This window comes from Eptesicus fuscus, chromosome 7 (genome assembly GCF_027574615.1).
Source record: "Eptesicus fuscus isolate TK198812 chromosome 7, DD_ASM_mEF_20220401, whole genome shotgun sequence".
Classification (NCBI taxonomy): Eukaryota; Metazoa; Chordata; class Mammalia; order Chiroptera; family Vespertilionidae; genus Eptesicus; species Eptesicus fuscus.
The window spans coordinates 43,167,216-43,184,419 of NC_072479.1; the positions used below are offsets into that span (position 1 = coordinate 43,167,216).

A 17,204-nucleotide genomic window follows, 5' to 3' on the forward strand; every position below is an offset into this window, starting at 1 on the left:
TTATCTCCCTTTTGGTGAGGCTGGACTGGGTGACCAGAAATCCTGAGCCTTCAGCATGAGCAGAACTGTTAGCCCCACCCCTGTGAAATTTGATCAATATTGATAATCCTTCAAAGGAAATAACTTGAGCATTTGTATGTCTCCCCTCGCTAAGGGACGGAAGTCCTCATCTTTCCAGAAAATTCCTCTTTGGCACAGTTTTGACCTTGGAACAGACTTGTCAACAGTAGTTTTTGGGTCCATGATATACCAGGAGCTGGGTAAGATCCCAGGGCCACCAGGACAGCAAGCTGGATCCCTGCTCCCAGGCCGAGATGGTGGAGTGGGGCAGGGTGGCCAGTCAGGGTCGGTCAGGCCATTGTACCTGTGTGAGCAGTGCTGGGATGGCACACAGGTGCAGAGCTGTGGGACCACATAGGCTGGGAGGCCGGGTAAAAGTGTGCCAGACACAGTCATCATTAGGCTGTTTGACGAGGATTTAGTTAATCAACCGTAAACTAAATCTGTACCACCACTGTGGCACCTCAGAGCTCACAGGGTAGCATTTCCGAAACAGACTCCAGCACGGGAGGGCTGATGTTGGTTCCTGTGCTACTCACACGCCCTCTCACACAGCACCGCCTCTGTCATGAGTTGCTCCTACAAAAATGATTACATTGTTTATAAACATTCTTGAAAGAGCTCAAACACTCAGTTTTATCTGTCTAGCAAATTCCAGCATGACCGAATTGAATGAAAACGGATGGGGCGTTATTTTCTGTTTTCTGGGTTATGGCCGGATGAGTGATGAGGGAAAGGCTCCGGAGCTGGTGTGTTCAGCCTTTCTCTTTCTTAATTAGGGATTCCCTCCGTAAGTCCACCCTCCCCCGAAGGAAGTGAGCGGCGGAATGAAAGGCCGCTTAAGCTACTCCACACTGTTTTGACCACATTCTTTCTTAATATTTGTACTCTCTAAGGTTTCATATTCAAAGACTTAATTTTAAGTGAAGGGAAGTTTATACATAAAACATGAGTTTGAGACATTTATATTAAAGTTGGGAAGAATTAATTTGAATATTATTTGGCATAAATCTGCTGTTACAGAGGCAGCAAAAATATGGCCCAACCAAAAAAAAGAGGACTTTGTGTAACTCACTCTGAAATTTCATCTGTTTACCTCAGCATTTTTTAAATCATCTGACTCTTTGTTAGTGTTTTATTGTGTTTCCAAGATTTTTATTTACCCTCTGCAGTGGAGAACTTGTGGTTTGTTTTGGCATACGGAGACAAACAGAAAAATCATGATTTTTTTTTTTCCCCAGTAACATAGGTTTTCTTTCATTTAAAAGTGACACTAGAGGCCTGGCCAGTGTTGCTCAGTGGTTGGAATGTCGACCTATGAACCAGGAGGTCATGGTTCGATTCCCAGTCAGAGCACAGGTCCAGGTTTCTGGCCCGATCCTGAGTAGAGGGCATGCAGAAGGCAGCCAATCAAAGATTCTCTCTCATCATTGATGTTTCTCTCTCTCTCTCCCTTCCTCTCTGAAATCAATAAAAACTGTATTTTTTTTAAAAAGAAAATGGAAGTCCCCAGCCCCCTCTCGCTGGTTTTAGGGTAGCCCGTAGACGGCCCGTGGAGGTTGCTTCCAAAAGTGCTTGAGTTTCCAAAACACAGAATTGGAAACCCAGGGTATGACTCGCTTGACTTTTCTGGTTATTAGTTTGTAAGGACTTTTTCATGTGACAATTTTTATTGTAAAAACAAAAATCACAGTAAGGGGGGCCCTAACCGGTTTGCCTCGGTGGATAGAGCATTGGCCTGTGGACTCAAGGGTCCCAGGTTCGATTCCGGTCAAGAGCATGTACCTTGGTTGCGGGCACATCCCCAGTAGAGGGTGTGCAGGAGGCAGCTGATTGATGTTTCTCTCTCATCGATGTTTCTAACTCTCTCTCCCTCTCCCTTCCTCTCTGTAAAAAAATCAATAAAATATATATTTTTTAAATCACAGTAGGGGGAAAAGATAGAAACTAGTAGGAAGAAATCAAAGTCAGAATTAAGTATTTCCACTCTGAATTTCATGGCTACCTGTGAATAAATAATTTGCATATGGCAAATTTTCTTAGTCCCAATTCTTTTGTGTTTATTAATTCGGATAAAAAAATTCATAGAAAGTGGTCTCTTTGCTTGCTTGCCAGTGAGGAGCATAAAGGAATTGCTCATCCTTGGTCCCAGCAATGAATCCCCACAGTGGGGTTGTAACGGTCTTTCCCTGCCCTGCCTACATTAATGCCTCCACAGCACTGTCTCTATTTAATCGCCTGCTGCCCGGCTCCCCATCTCCGAACCCTCAGCGGCACCTGATCTTATGTAAGAGGCAGACATTCCTTACTCAGAAACAGGCTCCTTGAAGCCAGGGTTACAGGGAGAAATCAATAATAAAATCTTTCCATAATAAGGCTAAAATGTGAATTACTTTAAAAAAAAAAAAAAAGGAAAATAGTAAATCTCTTCCTTGGGAATTGTAAAGCAAGATCTCTTCACCAATCATTGGTGCATAAGATAATTTTAGGCGGATGTGATGACCATTTTATTTTCAGAGTCATGCTTTTATTTGATTTTTAACTTTAGTTGATCCTCACCCGAGGATGTTTTTCCATTGATTTTTAGAGAGAGTGGAAGGGGGAGAAAGAGACACAGAGAGAAACATCGATGTGAGAGAGACACATCGATTGGTTGCCTCCTGCATGCTCCCTGGCTCCCTGACCAGGGCCGGGGACCAAGCCTGCAACCGAGGTATGTGCCCTTGATTCATCTAAACACCGGGACCCATCAGTCCATAGGCTGATGCTCTAGCCACTGAGCCCAAACTGGCTAGTGCTTTTATTGAAATGTACGTTAGAAACATATCTAGCAAAATGGTAGTGACACACAGTCTTTCGTTATTTTAATTTATTTTGACATTCAGTATTTTGTATTAGTTTCAGGTGTACAGCAATATTTCCAGTACCCACCTGGCACCATATATAGTTATTATAATATTATTAGCTATATTCCCTATGCTGTACTGTATATCCTCATGACTATTTGTAACTGTCACTTGTACTTTTTCACCCAGATCCCCAGGCCCCCACCCCTCTGGCAACCTCAGTCTGTTCTCTGTATCTATTAGTCTGTTTCTATTTTGTTTGTTCATTTATTTTGCTCTTTAGATTCCACATGCATATAAGTGAAATAATATGGTATTTGTTTTTTCCTTTTTTAAAATATTTATTAAAGTTACTGGGGTGACATTGGTCAACATGAACATATAGGTTTCAGGTGTGGGTTGCTATGTTACAAGATCTGTATATTGTGCCATGTGCCCACCATCCAAATCTTCTCCTCTCAGCATATATTAGGGCCCCATCCACCCCCACCACCCCCCGACCTCTGGCAATGTATTTTTTTTCTCTGACTTATTTCACTTAGCATAATACCCTCTAGGTCCATCCATGCTGTCGCAAATGGTAGTATTTCCTTCTTTTTCATGGCAAAGTAATATATATATTACAGCTTCTTTATCCACTGGTCTATCCAGTTGGGTCACTTCCATAGCTTGGCAATTGTAAATAATGCTGCAGTGAACAGTGGGTGCATATATTCTTTCAAATTAGTGTTTTGGGTTCACTCTAATTCCTTTTTTAAAAGGAAATTATTTACAGATGGGTATTTTTTAATGAACTTTTAAAGGAACTTCTACTAATGAATAATTTCCTGCACACCCGTGATTGACTGCCACTCGCCAGAGTCAGTGTGCTTGAGAAACAGGGGGTCTCGCTCACAACTGGTTCTGGTAACATTTACCACGTGTAGAGTCCCTTGCTGGGGAATTTGAACTGTTCTCTGACCTAATGATCTCCCCTTTCCCACATGCAGACTGTAGGGCGGGAACTGCTGCTCCATTTAATTGACTATCTCGTAACCAATGACGGAAAAGACCTTGAAATCACCCGTTTAATCAATAGTACCCGGATACACATCATGCCTTCAATGAACCCAGATGGATTCGAAGCTGTCAAAAAGCCTGACTGTTTTTACACTAATGGAAGGTAAGGATGGGCTAGTCGATCTTTAAGATAAAACAAAATAACAAAAAGCTCCCCACCCCAACCCCCTAAGAGAGTCCCTCGGCCCTGTGCGAGGAGTTAGGGAACCACCTCAGAGCCGGTGCCACCTCGCTGCCGTGCTGAAACCCTCCAGGGCTGCCTGCCCGATGCTTTCAGGATGAAAAGGGAAATCGATTATGGCTGCTGTACCCCTGTGCCCTCCTTACTGCTTCATTCGCCGCTCCTCCTCCCTCCCCTGCTTCAGCAGCTCCGACAGCGGCTCTCTCACCGCAGGCGCTCTGCCTTCCCACTCCTCCAACAGCACGTGCTCAAAGCCTCCTGCCCTGGCCTGGCGTGTTTTAGGTCCCTACTGATGCCCATGTCACCTGGCACTTCACTCCCAGAGCGCCATCTTCAACGTCCGGTTTCCTGTTTAGGTCTAAACTGTGAGCTCCCTGAGGTCAGGAATCCTGTCCATCGTGTTTGTCATTGTTAAATCCCCAGGCCCCAGCACAGTACCGAGGCCCTCAATAATGACCACTGGATTTATTAAGCCAGTACAAGAACTAATAAAAAAAAGAGTGAGTCTTACAGTATTTTTGTTTTTAAGTGAACAGATCCTCAAGATTTTTTCTTCATCATAAAACAGAATAGGAAGCTTAGAACCGGATCACTTGGCCCTTTCTCTTCTTATCTTCTCCCAGTTCACAATGCTTGCATCGCTTAATAGCCAGCGTTCTTTCAGATCCGCAGCTGGCGTCATCGCATTTAAGCCTCAGCACAATCTCCTTTGTACTTTTAGCCTTTTTGTGGAAAATCGGCTTCGTCTGCCCACCTTAGCCGCTCTGCTTCCTGTCCCAACGCCACTGTCCCTCCCTGCAAACCCGGAGAGCCCTGGCCTTCTCGCCCTGTGTCACTGTGGGGCTGGTGCCGGCCACACTTACAGGAAGTCCGGTGGGTTTTAGGAACATTCACCATGTTTGCGAGAGCACTGTCAGGGTGGAAAGTAGTGTTTCTGACTTCAACAGCTTATTTGGTTTCAACTCGGGCAGTTTGGAATTTCTCAAATGTCTAATGTACATTTATATTCGTGCAACTAAAAGTTTGGTTGCTTCTACCCAAAATAAATAGAATCTCACCATGTGACCCCCCCCCACCTTCAAGGTTTTCTAGCATATTTAAACATGGCCAGTCCCCTTTCCAAGTAGCACTTTCCAGTGGTTTCCGTTATCAAATATTTTGTAACAAACCAAAATGTTGGGACTTAAAGCAGCCTCTCTTTTATTGACTCTCAATTCTGTGCGTTAGGGATTTGGGCAGCACAGCAGAGGTTAGGGGTGGCTGAGCTCCGTGCTGTGGTGTCTGGGCCTCCGCTGGGGTCTGGCTGAGACAACTCACGGGGGACCACATGTCTGGAGTCTCACTTCCGATTGTCCCCTGGGTTCCTCATGTCTCTGTGTGGACTCTCCACGTGGCTAACGTTGGGATCTCGGGGTTCCAAGAGGGGGTGGAAAGAGCAACAGCCCTCAAATGGGAACACTCAAACCTCTGCTGACATCCCAGTAGCTACTGTCCCGCTGGTGAGAGCAAGTCCCAGGAGAGGGGGCTGCACAGTGTGTGAGTGCCGGGTGTGGCTCACTGGAGGCGGCCAAGGCAACCGTCCGCCGCCCCTGCACTCACTGGGAAAATCCCCCGGAGCCCAAATAAAACGTTTACACGCTGCACGAATCCTCTCCCGCACATGCCATCAGTAAACCCTAAAGAATTCTTTCTTTTACAGGGAAAATAATAACTTCTACGACCTGAATAGAAATTTCCCCGATGCTTTTGAATTTAACAATGAATCAAGGCAGCCTGAAACTGTGGCCGTCATGGAGTGGCTGAAAACAGAGACGTTTGTCCTCTCGGCAAACCTCCACGGCGGTGCCCTGGTGGCCAGTTACCCATTCGATAACGGTGTTTCAGGTGAGCACACTCGGCTGGCCCTGGCTGCCTGAGCCCAGAGTGAAACTGTAAACTCTGCCTCTGAACGGGGAGAAGCTCTCTCCCCACGTAACTGCTCTGGCAGGGGGAGAAAGAGCCTCATTTTCTCAACCCTGAGCCATCCTTCCTACAACTTATAAACAGTAGATGGACAGTCTGGCTGAACTGACAAGCAACAACAGGACTGCTTGACATTCGCCAGTGAAACAGTAAAATTGGGATTTCGATGACCTCACAAGAGGCAGCATAGCTAAGGGAAAATAAAACTAGAACAACTTACCTTTCTTTGCTAATCATCCTATATAATAAAAGCCCAATGTGCTAAGTGTCCAACCATTCGTTTGACCAGTCGCTATGATGCGCACTGACCACCAGGGGGGCAGACACTCCGACCAGTAGGTTAGCTTGCTGATTGGGTCTGACCGATCGGGACTGGGCGAGATGGGCTGGACACGCCCTGGAGCCCTCCCGCAGTCCCTCCCTGGCCCTGATCATGCACCGGTGGGGTCCCTTGGCCTGGTCTGCACCCTCTTGCAATCTGGGACCCCTCAGGGGATGTCAGAGAGCTGGTTTTGGCCCGATCCCTGCACGCCAGGCCGAGGGACCCCACTGGTGCATGAATCCGTGCACTGGGCCTCTAGTATGAGTAATAATTGCTGACTCCTCTTAAAACTCTGCAGGATGAGGTATACCCAGGACCTAAAACATGACAGTGGTTTCATTTAACCCCTACAGCACCCAAGGAAACTTGACTGACCTCCAGAAATCAGCAAGAGTGACGACTAAGAGAACGTTTAACTGTTAAGCTGATTGAGGAGGGATTTGGATTTATAGATGGCTTATTTTGTGTGATGTCACCTTGTGTGTGCTCATTACACACTAGGAAGGAAGGGGAGGGAGCATTCACGGAAGTGGGTAGAGGATTTCTCTCTCAGCACTGAGAGCCTTTGAGTGTGATGTGCTGGCGTTCCTGCTCCTATGGCTGCTGTGTGCTGCCTCTTACTCTGATGTCCACACAGTGGTCTTGGTTTGTCTTTCACGTACAGCAGCGGGGAAATTACACTCCCGGAGCTTAACCCCTGATGACGATGTCTTTCAATATCTTGCAAGTTCCTACGCCTCCAAAAATGTCAACATGAAGAAAGGAGATCAGTGTAAAAATAAAATGAACTTTCCGAATGGGATTACAAATGGATACGCGTGGTATCCACTCAAAGGTGAGTGTCTCCCCATTTCTACCAGCTCCTGCTGCCTGCACCAGGGCTACCAGCTGGCTGTCGTAAGTGTGTTAGGCACCGTGCGTTCCTTCCCATCACTAGAGCAGTGGGGGGTGATGGTCGTTTGAGAGATGCTCAGACACGTTCCTCCCTGCCAAGGCCGCCCTCATTCACTCAGATGCTTGTTCCGCTTTTTCTACGATGAGTCAGGAATGGTGCCAAGAAAGATGGACAGGTCACAGCTCTTCACCCCCAGTTTGATAGGGAAGAGTGACATGCAATTAAAGCATTGCAATGGCAGTATAATTAAAATAAAAATGGAATTGAGAAAAGGCACAGTGTACTGGGGTGTAAAGCCAAAACACCATAGGAAGTGGTAAAGACCTCGGAGAAACGTAATGCTTACGTCTCATCTGATGGGACAGCTGCTGCTGAGATCCAGGTAACTGTTGTCAGGCCACAGCGAGTCCCAGTGCTGCCAGATCTTCCAGTTGATAGAACAAGCTGGATTCGTACATGCGGGCTCATGGTTTTAAAGCCACTTTGCAAGCTAAACAAAATACTCTTCAGACTGGATACAGTGGGAGGGGGGGGCCTCCAGTTTTCCAACCTTGGAACAGGATGGCCAGTGAGGGAGGGAAGGTCAGGAGACTGCCAGGTAGGGAACATGGAAGGGGGGATGCTCTTATCAGAAGGAATAATGTAAGCAGAAGCCCTAATATAAGGGATGTCAGAGAACTCGTCTTAGTCGGGGAACTGAGAGAGAATAGAAGGGACTGAGGATGGAAGGGTGAGAGGGAACAGTGTGCTGGAGCGGGTTTCCACGGCATCAGGGGAAAGTGCCCCTTCGAGGCTGGCTGGCCTGACCCTCCGGCTGCAAGCTTCAGGCTACACTTCTGCACACAGGCCACTCCCCAGGTGTCCCTCTGGGAGCAGAGGCTATCAGGAAGTCCTGCGTACGCTGGCACTGCGGTGTCTGGGTGGCTTGCTCCAGCTTTCCAGGAAATATAAATAAGCATAGACCACGAGTGCTAGGCAGCAGGGCCCGCTAGACACCACGACGTCCCAGACTTCTCTGCCCTGTCCTACAGCCTCCCCCGCTCCAGCTCGGGGCTCCCGCTTCGTCCCTGCTCGTCACAGGGAGGAAAGGGCCCTTCCTGCCCAGTGGCAGGGCGGTGCCTCAGACACACTGTGCACATTTCCAGGCAGATCCAGGTGTGTGGGAAATTAGCGAGGAACCCAATCCTGCCGCCAGGAATTGTTCCCAAGTGTGCCTGTGTGTAAGCTGTGTATCCTTCGGGAGGAAAAGGCAGGCAGAGCCAGCTACGTGAAGGAGCTGGAAACAAAGCATGCTGGCTCGGCCTGGTGTTTGTCAGCCAGGCCTGACGGGCCTTGTCCAGAGGTGCACACACTCTCCACACTTGGCATTCTCAGTCCCGCAGGCTTTGCACACCTGTTTTACCATTAAAGGTCTATCTACCTGACACATAGCCATCCGCCAAGCGCTTTTGTTTTGATTCTCTCTCCACTTTTCCCCTCTTCTATTTCATGGTGAAAATGAGGTCAGAGAAATATAAAACTATTTAAAAAAAAACAGAAAGGACAGAGAAATTCTTCCTGGCTGGAATCTGGACCTACATAGATACTATTTAATATTGAAATAATATTTTGATTTATTCTGACCATTTTTTTAGCATGAAATTTTTTTCTACTTTAGTACTTCCCAAATACCCTGATGGAGTTGAGAATATGTATTTTATTGGGCAGATATCAAGTATAACAAATTAAAATCTGGCAGAAACTACTTCCTTCAGACTTACTATATTTCATTTCATCAAGTCAAAAATGCCATTGATTGTAAAATACGATATACTACCGAGAAAGAAAGAAAAAAATGCTTCCAGCCAAACTAATGACACAATGACGTTTTTTTAGCCATCAAATTTTAGACACATCCTAATTCAGAGATCTTAAAATATGAAAAGTTTTGCATCTTAGAAAAGATGAAATATGATTATAACGCGTTGAAAACAGGCTCTCCAGAGAGAACTGGAAAGTGTGGATTCCAGCAACCCCAGAGCAGGAGTGCCGGGGCTTCTTGACTGGAGAGCCAGCACAGCACCCCTTCCCTTTCCAGAAACAGCGTGATGTCATGGCTGAGAGCACGGCGGCTCGGGCAGGAGCCTGTGCCCTGGTCTGTCACCCTCTGGCTAGAATCCCTGGGCATGTTACCATCTCTGATTAAGTTTTCTCAACTGTAAAATCTATAATAATAAAAGCATGATATGCTAATTAGACCGGACATCCTTCTGGACGAAGCTGGGGCTGCGAGGGAAGGCCGGGTCCCGGGTGCCAGAGGGAAGCCAGTGCCTGGCAGCCAGGGGAAGGAAGGCCTACTCTTGCACGAATTTCGTGCATCGGGCCTCTGGTATGGGTAATAATTGCTGTGAGGCTTAAATGAGTCGGTACAAAGCTCTTTAGACAGTACCTAGCAATAGTGAACACTCATTAAATGTTGGCCATGATTATTCCTCCAAATTAGTGTACTACTTAGCTTTAAAAATATATTTTTTTAATATTTTTATTGATTTCAGAGAGGAAGGGAGAGGGAGAGAGAGGTAATAACATCAATGATGAGAGAGAATCATTGATCAGCTGCCCGCTGTACCCCCTTTTGGCCCAAAACCTGAGCAGTGTGCTCTTGACCAGACTCGAACCAGGGACCCTTCAGTCCACTGTCTAATGCTCTATCCACTGAGCCAAACCAGCTAGGGCTGTAGGAACGTTTTTAAAGAAGTGTCACTGTAGAGTACATCTGTTTAAAATGTAATTTAGGAAAGAAAGATAATTTGAAACATTCTTTTTGTAATGTATGATTACAAACTAGGACCTTCCCCTGCCCCTCACTTAATTTTAGGCACAGTTGAACTTCAATCAGCTATCATCTAGTTACCTATATGGGAAGATTTAGGGTTGCCCGGTCATGCCTGGGTAATGAGTTGTCAAGCCCTGATTTTATATGCTAATATGCCAACTTCACCTTTTCCTGTTTACATGTACTTTCCGTGCAACTGTCTGATTCATTGGTCTTCGAGGGCTGGGACGCTTGGCTCCACTCCAATTGTAGACCTTAAAAATATTGACTCTGTTTGTGCTTAGGTGGAATGCAGGATTATAACTACATCTGGGCCCAGTGCTTTGAAATTACGTTGGAGCTGTCATGCTGTAAATATCCTCGCGAGGAGAAGCTTCCATTCTTCTGGGATTCCAACAAAGCCTCGCTGATTGAATACATAAAACAGGTGCACCTAGGTTTGTAAGATTTCCTGATTAATTCCTGTTACAAAATATAACATCTAGCAGAACCTCTGGGCTGAGAAAATGCAAGTCCCTATTTGTGTTTTCTCAGTCCAGCCCCACTTTCGTACAGAACTAACGGTTGAGAATTTCTCTGCGTGAGCATCTGCGGCGTGTGAGAAATGCCGTGCCCGCAGGTTCATCTACGAGAAAGCACGGTGTGTGCTGCTTTAATGTGGGCATGTGATATCAAGTACTTCTAACTGCACATGTTGAGTGACCTGGAGAGCTGGCAAAAGATCAGGAAAACGGGTTGTTCCATCATCACCCAGTTAGAAAAGAGCCAAGTTTGCTCGTCACCCGCCAGGCCATGTCCCAGACTCAGAGAAATGGGGCATGCCGACGGAGCACCCCTCCCTCCCACCCTTCACTCTGCCAAATGGCCTGGCACTGGGAATCCTCCCAGCCCGTGTTTTGACAGCTCTCTGCCTTTATCACAGATGGACAGACCAAATGTGGGGAGAGTGGTAGTTCTCAAACGTGAGCAGTCGACTCACCTCGGGGGGGTGTAGCGGGGTGGGGTGGGGAGGGGGTCTGTTAAAACACAGGTTGCCAGGTCCCATCCCAGGGTGGTTTCAGTGGGTCCCGAGTGGTTAGCATCTCCCCGGGGAATGCCGATGCTGCTGGCGGTGGTGATGGAGTCACACACAGTTCACGCTCATTTGATAGTCTGTGTCTCTCTGGGCGGGGTGTGGAAGGCTCTTCATTGCCAGAGTTAAAGTTATTTTTCTCCATTCAGAATGGCTTGGGGGAAGAAACATCAAGAACTGACACAAAAGTTACGCTACCACATCAAGCCACATGGGGGTGTATGTTTGTGTGGAAGAGGTTTGTCTGGTGTGCCTGCTGCATGACTGCATCATTCCTGTGACTTTGTAGATGCTTCCCACCTGCTACCAAGGAGGGAAAAGTAAGCAGCACAGAGGTACAGGCCTGACGACAAGGAGAATTAAGAGCTCTCCTTGACCACTTATCCAAAACATGGATGGCCCTCCACCTTTCATACCTATTTTCCCATTCCCATGCTCCCTGCCCCAACATGAGTATGCAGGGATTACTGGTGAATTCCCAGGACTGTGTCTAACTGGCTGAGACATATATGGGGTAGGTTGATTCCCTGTGGCAGATGCTACAAAATTTCATCTTTCCTTTTCACTAGCATATTAATACCATTTATTTATGTATTTATTGTTAATCCTCACACAAGGATATTTCTTCCATTTGATTTTTAGAGACTGGAAGGGAGCTAGGGAGAGGGAGAGAGAGAGAGAGAGAGAGAGAGAGAGAGAGAGAGAGAGAGAGAGAGAGAGAGAGAAGCATTGATGTGAGCGAGACACATAGATTGGTTGCCTCCCGTATATGCCCCCAGCCGGGACCGGGGAACGAACCTGCAACCCGGGTATGTGCCTTGACCAGGAATCAAACCTGAGACCCTCGGGTACACAGGCCACGCTCTACCACTGAGCCACACTGGCCAGGGCAGAGCAACATTTATTAAGCTTATTATTGTGTGTTTCTCCTTTCTAATTGTCATCAAAGTTTGTTTGGGGTCCTCTCTAGCTTAATATTCTAGTATTTATCCACTAGATTTCCTCATGAGACACATACTAGTTTAACCTTTCTATTGTGTTTATGACTATATCGATCCTTTAGTGTGTACTCTGCCTATTCTTTTCTAAAATTCCTCCTCATCAGCATCAGCGGTGGAGGGTAACGGAACATGCAATGCGCCCCATGGAACGGCACCACTATTTTTGGAATTTCAACCTACTTGTCAAGGTTACTTACCAAGCACTAAATTAAGGCACGCCCCGAAGTAGCTTATCGTGCTGATATAATATTGCCAGTGAAGGAGCGTTGTAAGCTGTTCAATAGCATACAAACTATAGCATAGCTATTGCCATTATTAATTTGGAAGGCGAACAAGTCCATTTACACTTAGGTCTTATAAAGAAGCTGTGTCTGGCTGGCTGGCTCTATAATCAGATATGCACAGCGCACTTAAACATATATTCATCAGCACGGCAACCCTGCCCCCTTGTGGTTTAATACAGAGGTGTTTGTTTGTTTTCTAGCTTAACATGAAACCCTATTTCAAAACACGGATACAGTGTAGTTATTGTCACTTGAAAGACAGGAAGAAAGGTTCTCTTCATCCTGGTGCCCAATAGGCAGCCGAAGAATACCTTTGTTTGTGGGTGATGGGAGCAAACACCTCCTCCTTGGCATTGTTCTGGTTTGAGGAAATGGTTGATATTTGTCAAAGTCACATTTGCTGGTACAGTTTCGCCACTTGCTAAGTAAGATGCCTCGGATTTTGACCCGCCGGAAGTCTCTGGCCTGTCTTGCTGTAATGGAGGGGCCTGGCCAAGAGGACAGGAAGGCCCACGCTGTTTTGTCATCTGCCCATGTAAAACCTTGAGCAAGCCACTTGTCCAAACGGCAGTTTCAGTCACCTGCTGGGCTCTCTACCTACTCCACTGACCTATGTATCTGTTATGCCATGTTGGTTTGATTATGATACCTTCTTGGTACAGTTTGAAATCAGGAAGCGTGACTCCTCCCACTTTTTCCCTCAGGGCTTCTTTGTCTATTCAGGGTCTTCCGTGGTCCCATATGCATTTCAGGATCAGTCCTAGTTGAGAAGAATGGCCATTAGAATTTTAATAGGGATTGCAGACCTCAAGGCCAAGGTAGCGAAAGAGGGCGAGTCTGATTCTAGGGGCCTGGAATGCTGGTCCCCCTCTCTGGGGAGAAGCAAAGATGAGCGGGACACAATGTTGCCTGTTGCTGCTGTCCTCTCTCCTCAAAGCAGACCTGAACCCTGAGGTCTGGGGGGTGGCCCACTGCACCCAGAAACCTAAGCAATCTGTCCTAAGAGAATCGGGTACGTGCCGAGTTCCAGAAGCCGGTGGGTCACCGATAGATATCTGTCAATCTGTCGTCCGATGCAGAATAGGTGGCAACTGTGGTCATTCGGTGGGAACAGGGAGTGGACACGCAGTCTCCGAGTACCACCCAGCGTGGACTCTGCATTCCAGACGCAGAATTCCAGTTCTTGCCAGACACAGGCTTTCCATTCACGGAGCTGATACATTTCCAAGGGAACGAGAGCTTTACATTTCTCTACCTCGTTTTCAGGTGGGCCCACAAAATTTAAGTCTCAGAGTTTGTTCTCCTTTGTTTATTATCTGAGCTTTTTTTTTTCAAATTTTTACTTTTTTGTTCCCCTGATGTAATAGTACTGGCTCTCTCTGCATCTCTTTGGAGCTACTAGTCTTTTTCCAATATTTCAGTTTCAACATATAAAAATAAATTGTGTCTTCTGGTAAAACAATTACTCCCCTCTAAATGAAAGGTTTGGTGGTGCCTGGACAGAATATTGTACAGACATGTAAGGTATGAAGACAGCTTTTATTTGGCTGATGTATGGGGTTTCCCTCCAATAGAAACTCCATATTTAAGCATGGTCTGTGTTTGTTCAGCAACAGTGACATTTAAATTCCCCAGCCTTCCCTAGCTTGAAGAACTGTCTCTAGGTTTGGAATGTGAAATATAGGATTTAAAATGAGAAGAGTTTAAAATGTAAATGGCCTTTTATTAACTAACCATAGTTCTGAAATTCTGAGGTAAGGGGTATGGTGTTGGTTCCGTGTGGGCTCTGGAGACTAGCATGGACTCACAGCTAGGCTATGCCGCGTAGTTGGTTATATGAGTTGGAGAAGGTTATTGAATAATCCAATACCAGTTTCCTCACCGTGTAAAGCTGTGGTAATAACATTGCCTACCTCATACAGTTGATGTGAGGATTCAATGAAAAAAGCACATTAAACACTTAGCACAGAACCTGAAATATACTAACTGATCAATAAATATTCAGTTATTAGTAATGATAAGACTCCATCAATTGATTCCATGCTCCCAAGCAACCCTGTGACTATAATTTTGTTACCCATGTAGTTTGCCTGACTGCGAGACAACACTATTGAATCCCTTGAATAGATAATTACGCTGTTGTAAAGTAATATATTGGTATTACTGAATTTTGTTTAGGATTTTATGGAGTCTACCTGTGGCAAAGTCACAGTGCAGTTTGGTGACTGAGAAAACAACTTGAAAATGACAGGAATGGATTTAGGATTTTATGCTTTCTAATTTTTATATAATACTAGAGGCCCGGTGCACGAAATTCATGCACGGAGGGGGGTTGTCCCTCAGCCCAGCCTGTACCCTCTCCAATCTGGGACCCCTCAAGGGATGTCCGACTGCCCGTCTGCCCGTTTAGGCCCGATCGGGGATCGGGCCTAAACGGGCAGTCGGACATCCCTCTCACAATCCAGGACTGCTGGCTCCCAACTGCTTGCCTGCCTTCCTTCCTGATGGCCCCTAACCGCTTCTGCCTGCCAGCCTGATCACCCCCTAACCACTCCCATGCCAGCCTGTTTGCCCCCAACTTTCCTCCTCTGCCGGCCTGGTCACCCCTAACTGCCCTCTCCTGCAGGGTTGATCACCTCCAACTGCCCTCCCTTGCAGGCTTGGTCCCTCTCAACTGCCCTCCCTTGCAGGCCGGGTGCCTCCCAACTGCCCTCTCCTGCTGGCCATCTTGTGGTAACCATCTTGTGTCCACATGGGGGCAGGATCTTTGACCACATGGGGGCAGCTATATTGTGTGTTGCAGTGATGATCAATCTGCATAGTACTCTTTTATTTAGATAGGATAGAGGCCTGATACAGGGGTGGGGGCCAGCTGGTTTTCCCTGAAGGGTGTCCCTGATCAGGGTGGGGTACCCTGGGGGCGTGGGGCGGCCTGAGCGAGGGGCCTGTGGTGGTTTACAGGCCGGTCACGCCCCCTGGCAATGCAAGCAGAGGCCCTGGTATCTGGAATTTATTTTCCTTCTACAATTGAAACTTTGTAGCCTGGAGCAGAGCCAAGCCTGGGGCTCCCTCCGAGGCCCGAAGCCATTTGTGTTGGGGTTATAATTGAAACTTTGTTGCCTTAAGTGGGTGAGCCTGGCCAGGGTGTGTGGAAAGCTTTGCTTCCCCTGTTGCCGGCGGCAACCCTGGCCTGCTCTCTCAAGCTCCATTCTGCCGCCATTTGTTTGAATTTGTTTACCTTCTATAATTGAAACTTTGTAGCTTGAGTGGAGGCTTAGGCCTGCAACGGCTGGCAGAAAGCTTGGCTTCCTCTGTTACCTAGGAAACCTTGCTCTCTGTGGCTATAGCCATCTTGGTTTGGGTTAATTTGCATACTCGCTCTGATTGGATGGTGGGTGTGGCTTATGGGTGTGTCGGAGGTATGGTCAATTTACATATTTGTCTATTATTAGATTAGATACTTACCCTATAAATCAGATTGGTAGCCTCATTGTATTTTAATTACATTAAACGTAAGTTTACCAAGTTCTGGATCAAGATGGTGATGTAGGAGGATCCTGAACTCGCCTCCTCCCACAGACACCAAATCTACAGCTACATATGAAACAGATTCCTCTGAAAGAAACTCAAAAACTACCTGACAGACTCCTACATATTGAATGAATGAGGGGAAAAAAACAACAACCGACATTGAAACTATTGGAGGGGCTGAGACACGATCTCACCATAGATCTTATTCCAAGTACAGCACCCACAATCAGGAAGGAACTCACAACTCTGTTCCCTGAGGTGTGGAGGGTTTGAACCCTACATCTAGCACCCCATCTTTTAAGAACTGCACTAGAGAGATGAGCCCCCAAAACATCTAACTTTGAAAGGTGTGGGTCTTGCATCCATGAAACAGTTCTGAGAGGGCTCGCAAGACTCACCTGGCTACCCCCCCGCAGAGACAGTCAACTGAGAAATGCCCCGTCTTTCTTTGAAAGAAGCCTGTTTGCTTGTCTTAAAGCTTCCACCCGAGGGGCAGGCCTCTAATTTAACCCACATCTAGGTACCTACTGAAATATTCTCCATAGATGGAGACCGGCAGGTACCATCATCCCACCTCCCTCCTTGTTGCCACACACCCCTTGACTCCCCCCAAAAAATGTGACTAAAAAATTGGCAGAGGATCTGAATAGAGATTTTTCCAAAGAAGAATAATAGCTAACAGATTACATGAAAAGGTGCACAACACCAATAATCATCAGAGAAAAGCAAATCAAAACCACAATGAAGTTTATTGCCTCACACCTGTTAGAATGGCTATTACCAAAAAGATAAGAAATAGCAAGTGTTGGCGAGGATGTGGAGAAAAAGGAACCCTTTTACACCATTTGTGGGAATGTAAACTGGTACAGTCTCTGTGTAAAAACAGCATGGGGGTTCCTCAAAAAGTTAAAATAGTTTTGTTGATGATTTCTTTTGCTGTGCAGAAGCTCTTTATTTTGATGTAGTCCCATTTGTTTATTTTCTCTTTAGTGTCCGTTGCCCTAGGAGCTGTATCGGTAAAGATATTGCTACGACAAATGTCTGCTATTTTGTTGCCTATGGCTTCTTCTAAGACTTTTATGGTTTCCCATCTTACGTTTAAGTCCTATATCCATTTTGAGTTTATTTTTGTGTATGGTGTAAGTCGGTGATCTAGTTTCATTTTTTTGCATGTAT

At 46.4% G+C, this 17,204-nt stretch overlaps 1 protein-coding gene across 1 annotated transcript in view; it reads left to right on the top strand.

Annotated features, from left to right (window-relative positions):
* The window catches only part of CPM (carboxypeptidase M), an 83,807-nt gene that overhangs the window by 58,898 nt on the left and 7,705 nt on the right, over positions 1–17,204 (top strand). Inside the window, exons 4-7 of the mRNA XM_008148783.3 lie at positions 3,896–4,068; positions 5,846–6,030; positions 7,095–7,265; positions 10,425–10,577. Of these exons, the coding sequence (XP_008147005.2) occupies positions 3,896–4,068; positions 5,846–6,030; positions 7,095–7,265; positions 10,425–10,577 (682 nt within the window). The remainder of the gene's footprint in view (positions 1–3,895; positions 4,069–5,845; positions 6,031–7,094; positions 7,266–10,424; positions 10,578–17,204) is intronic.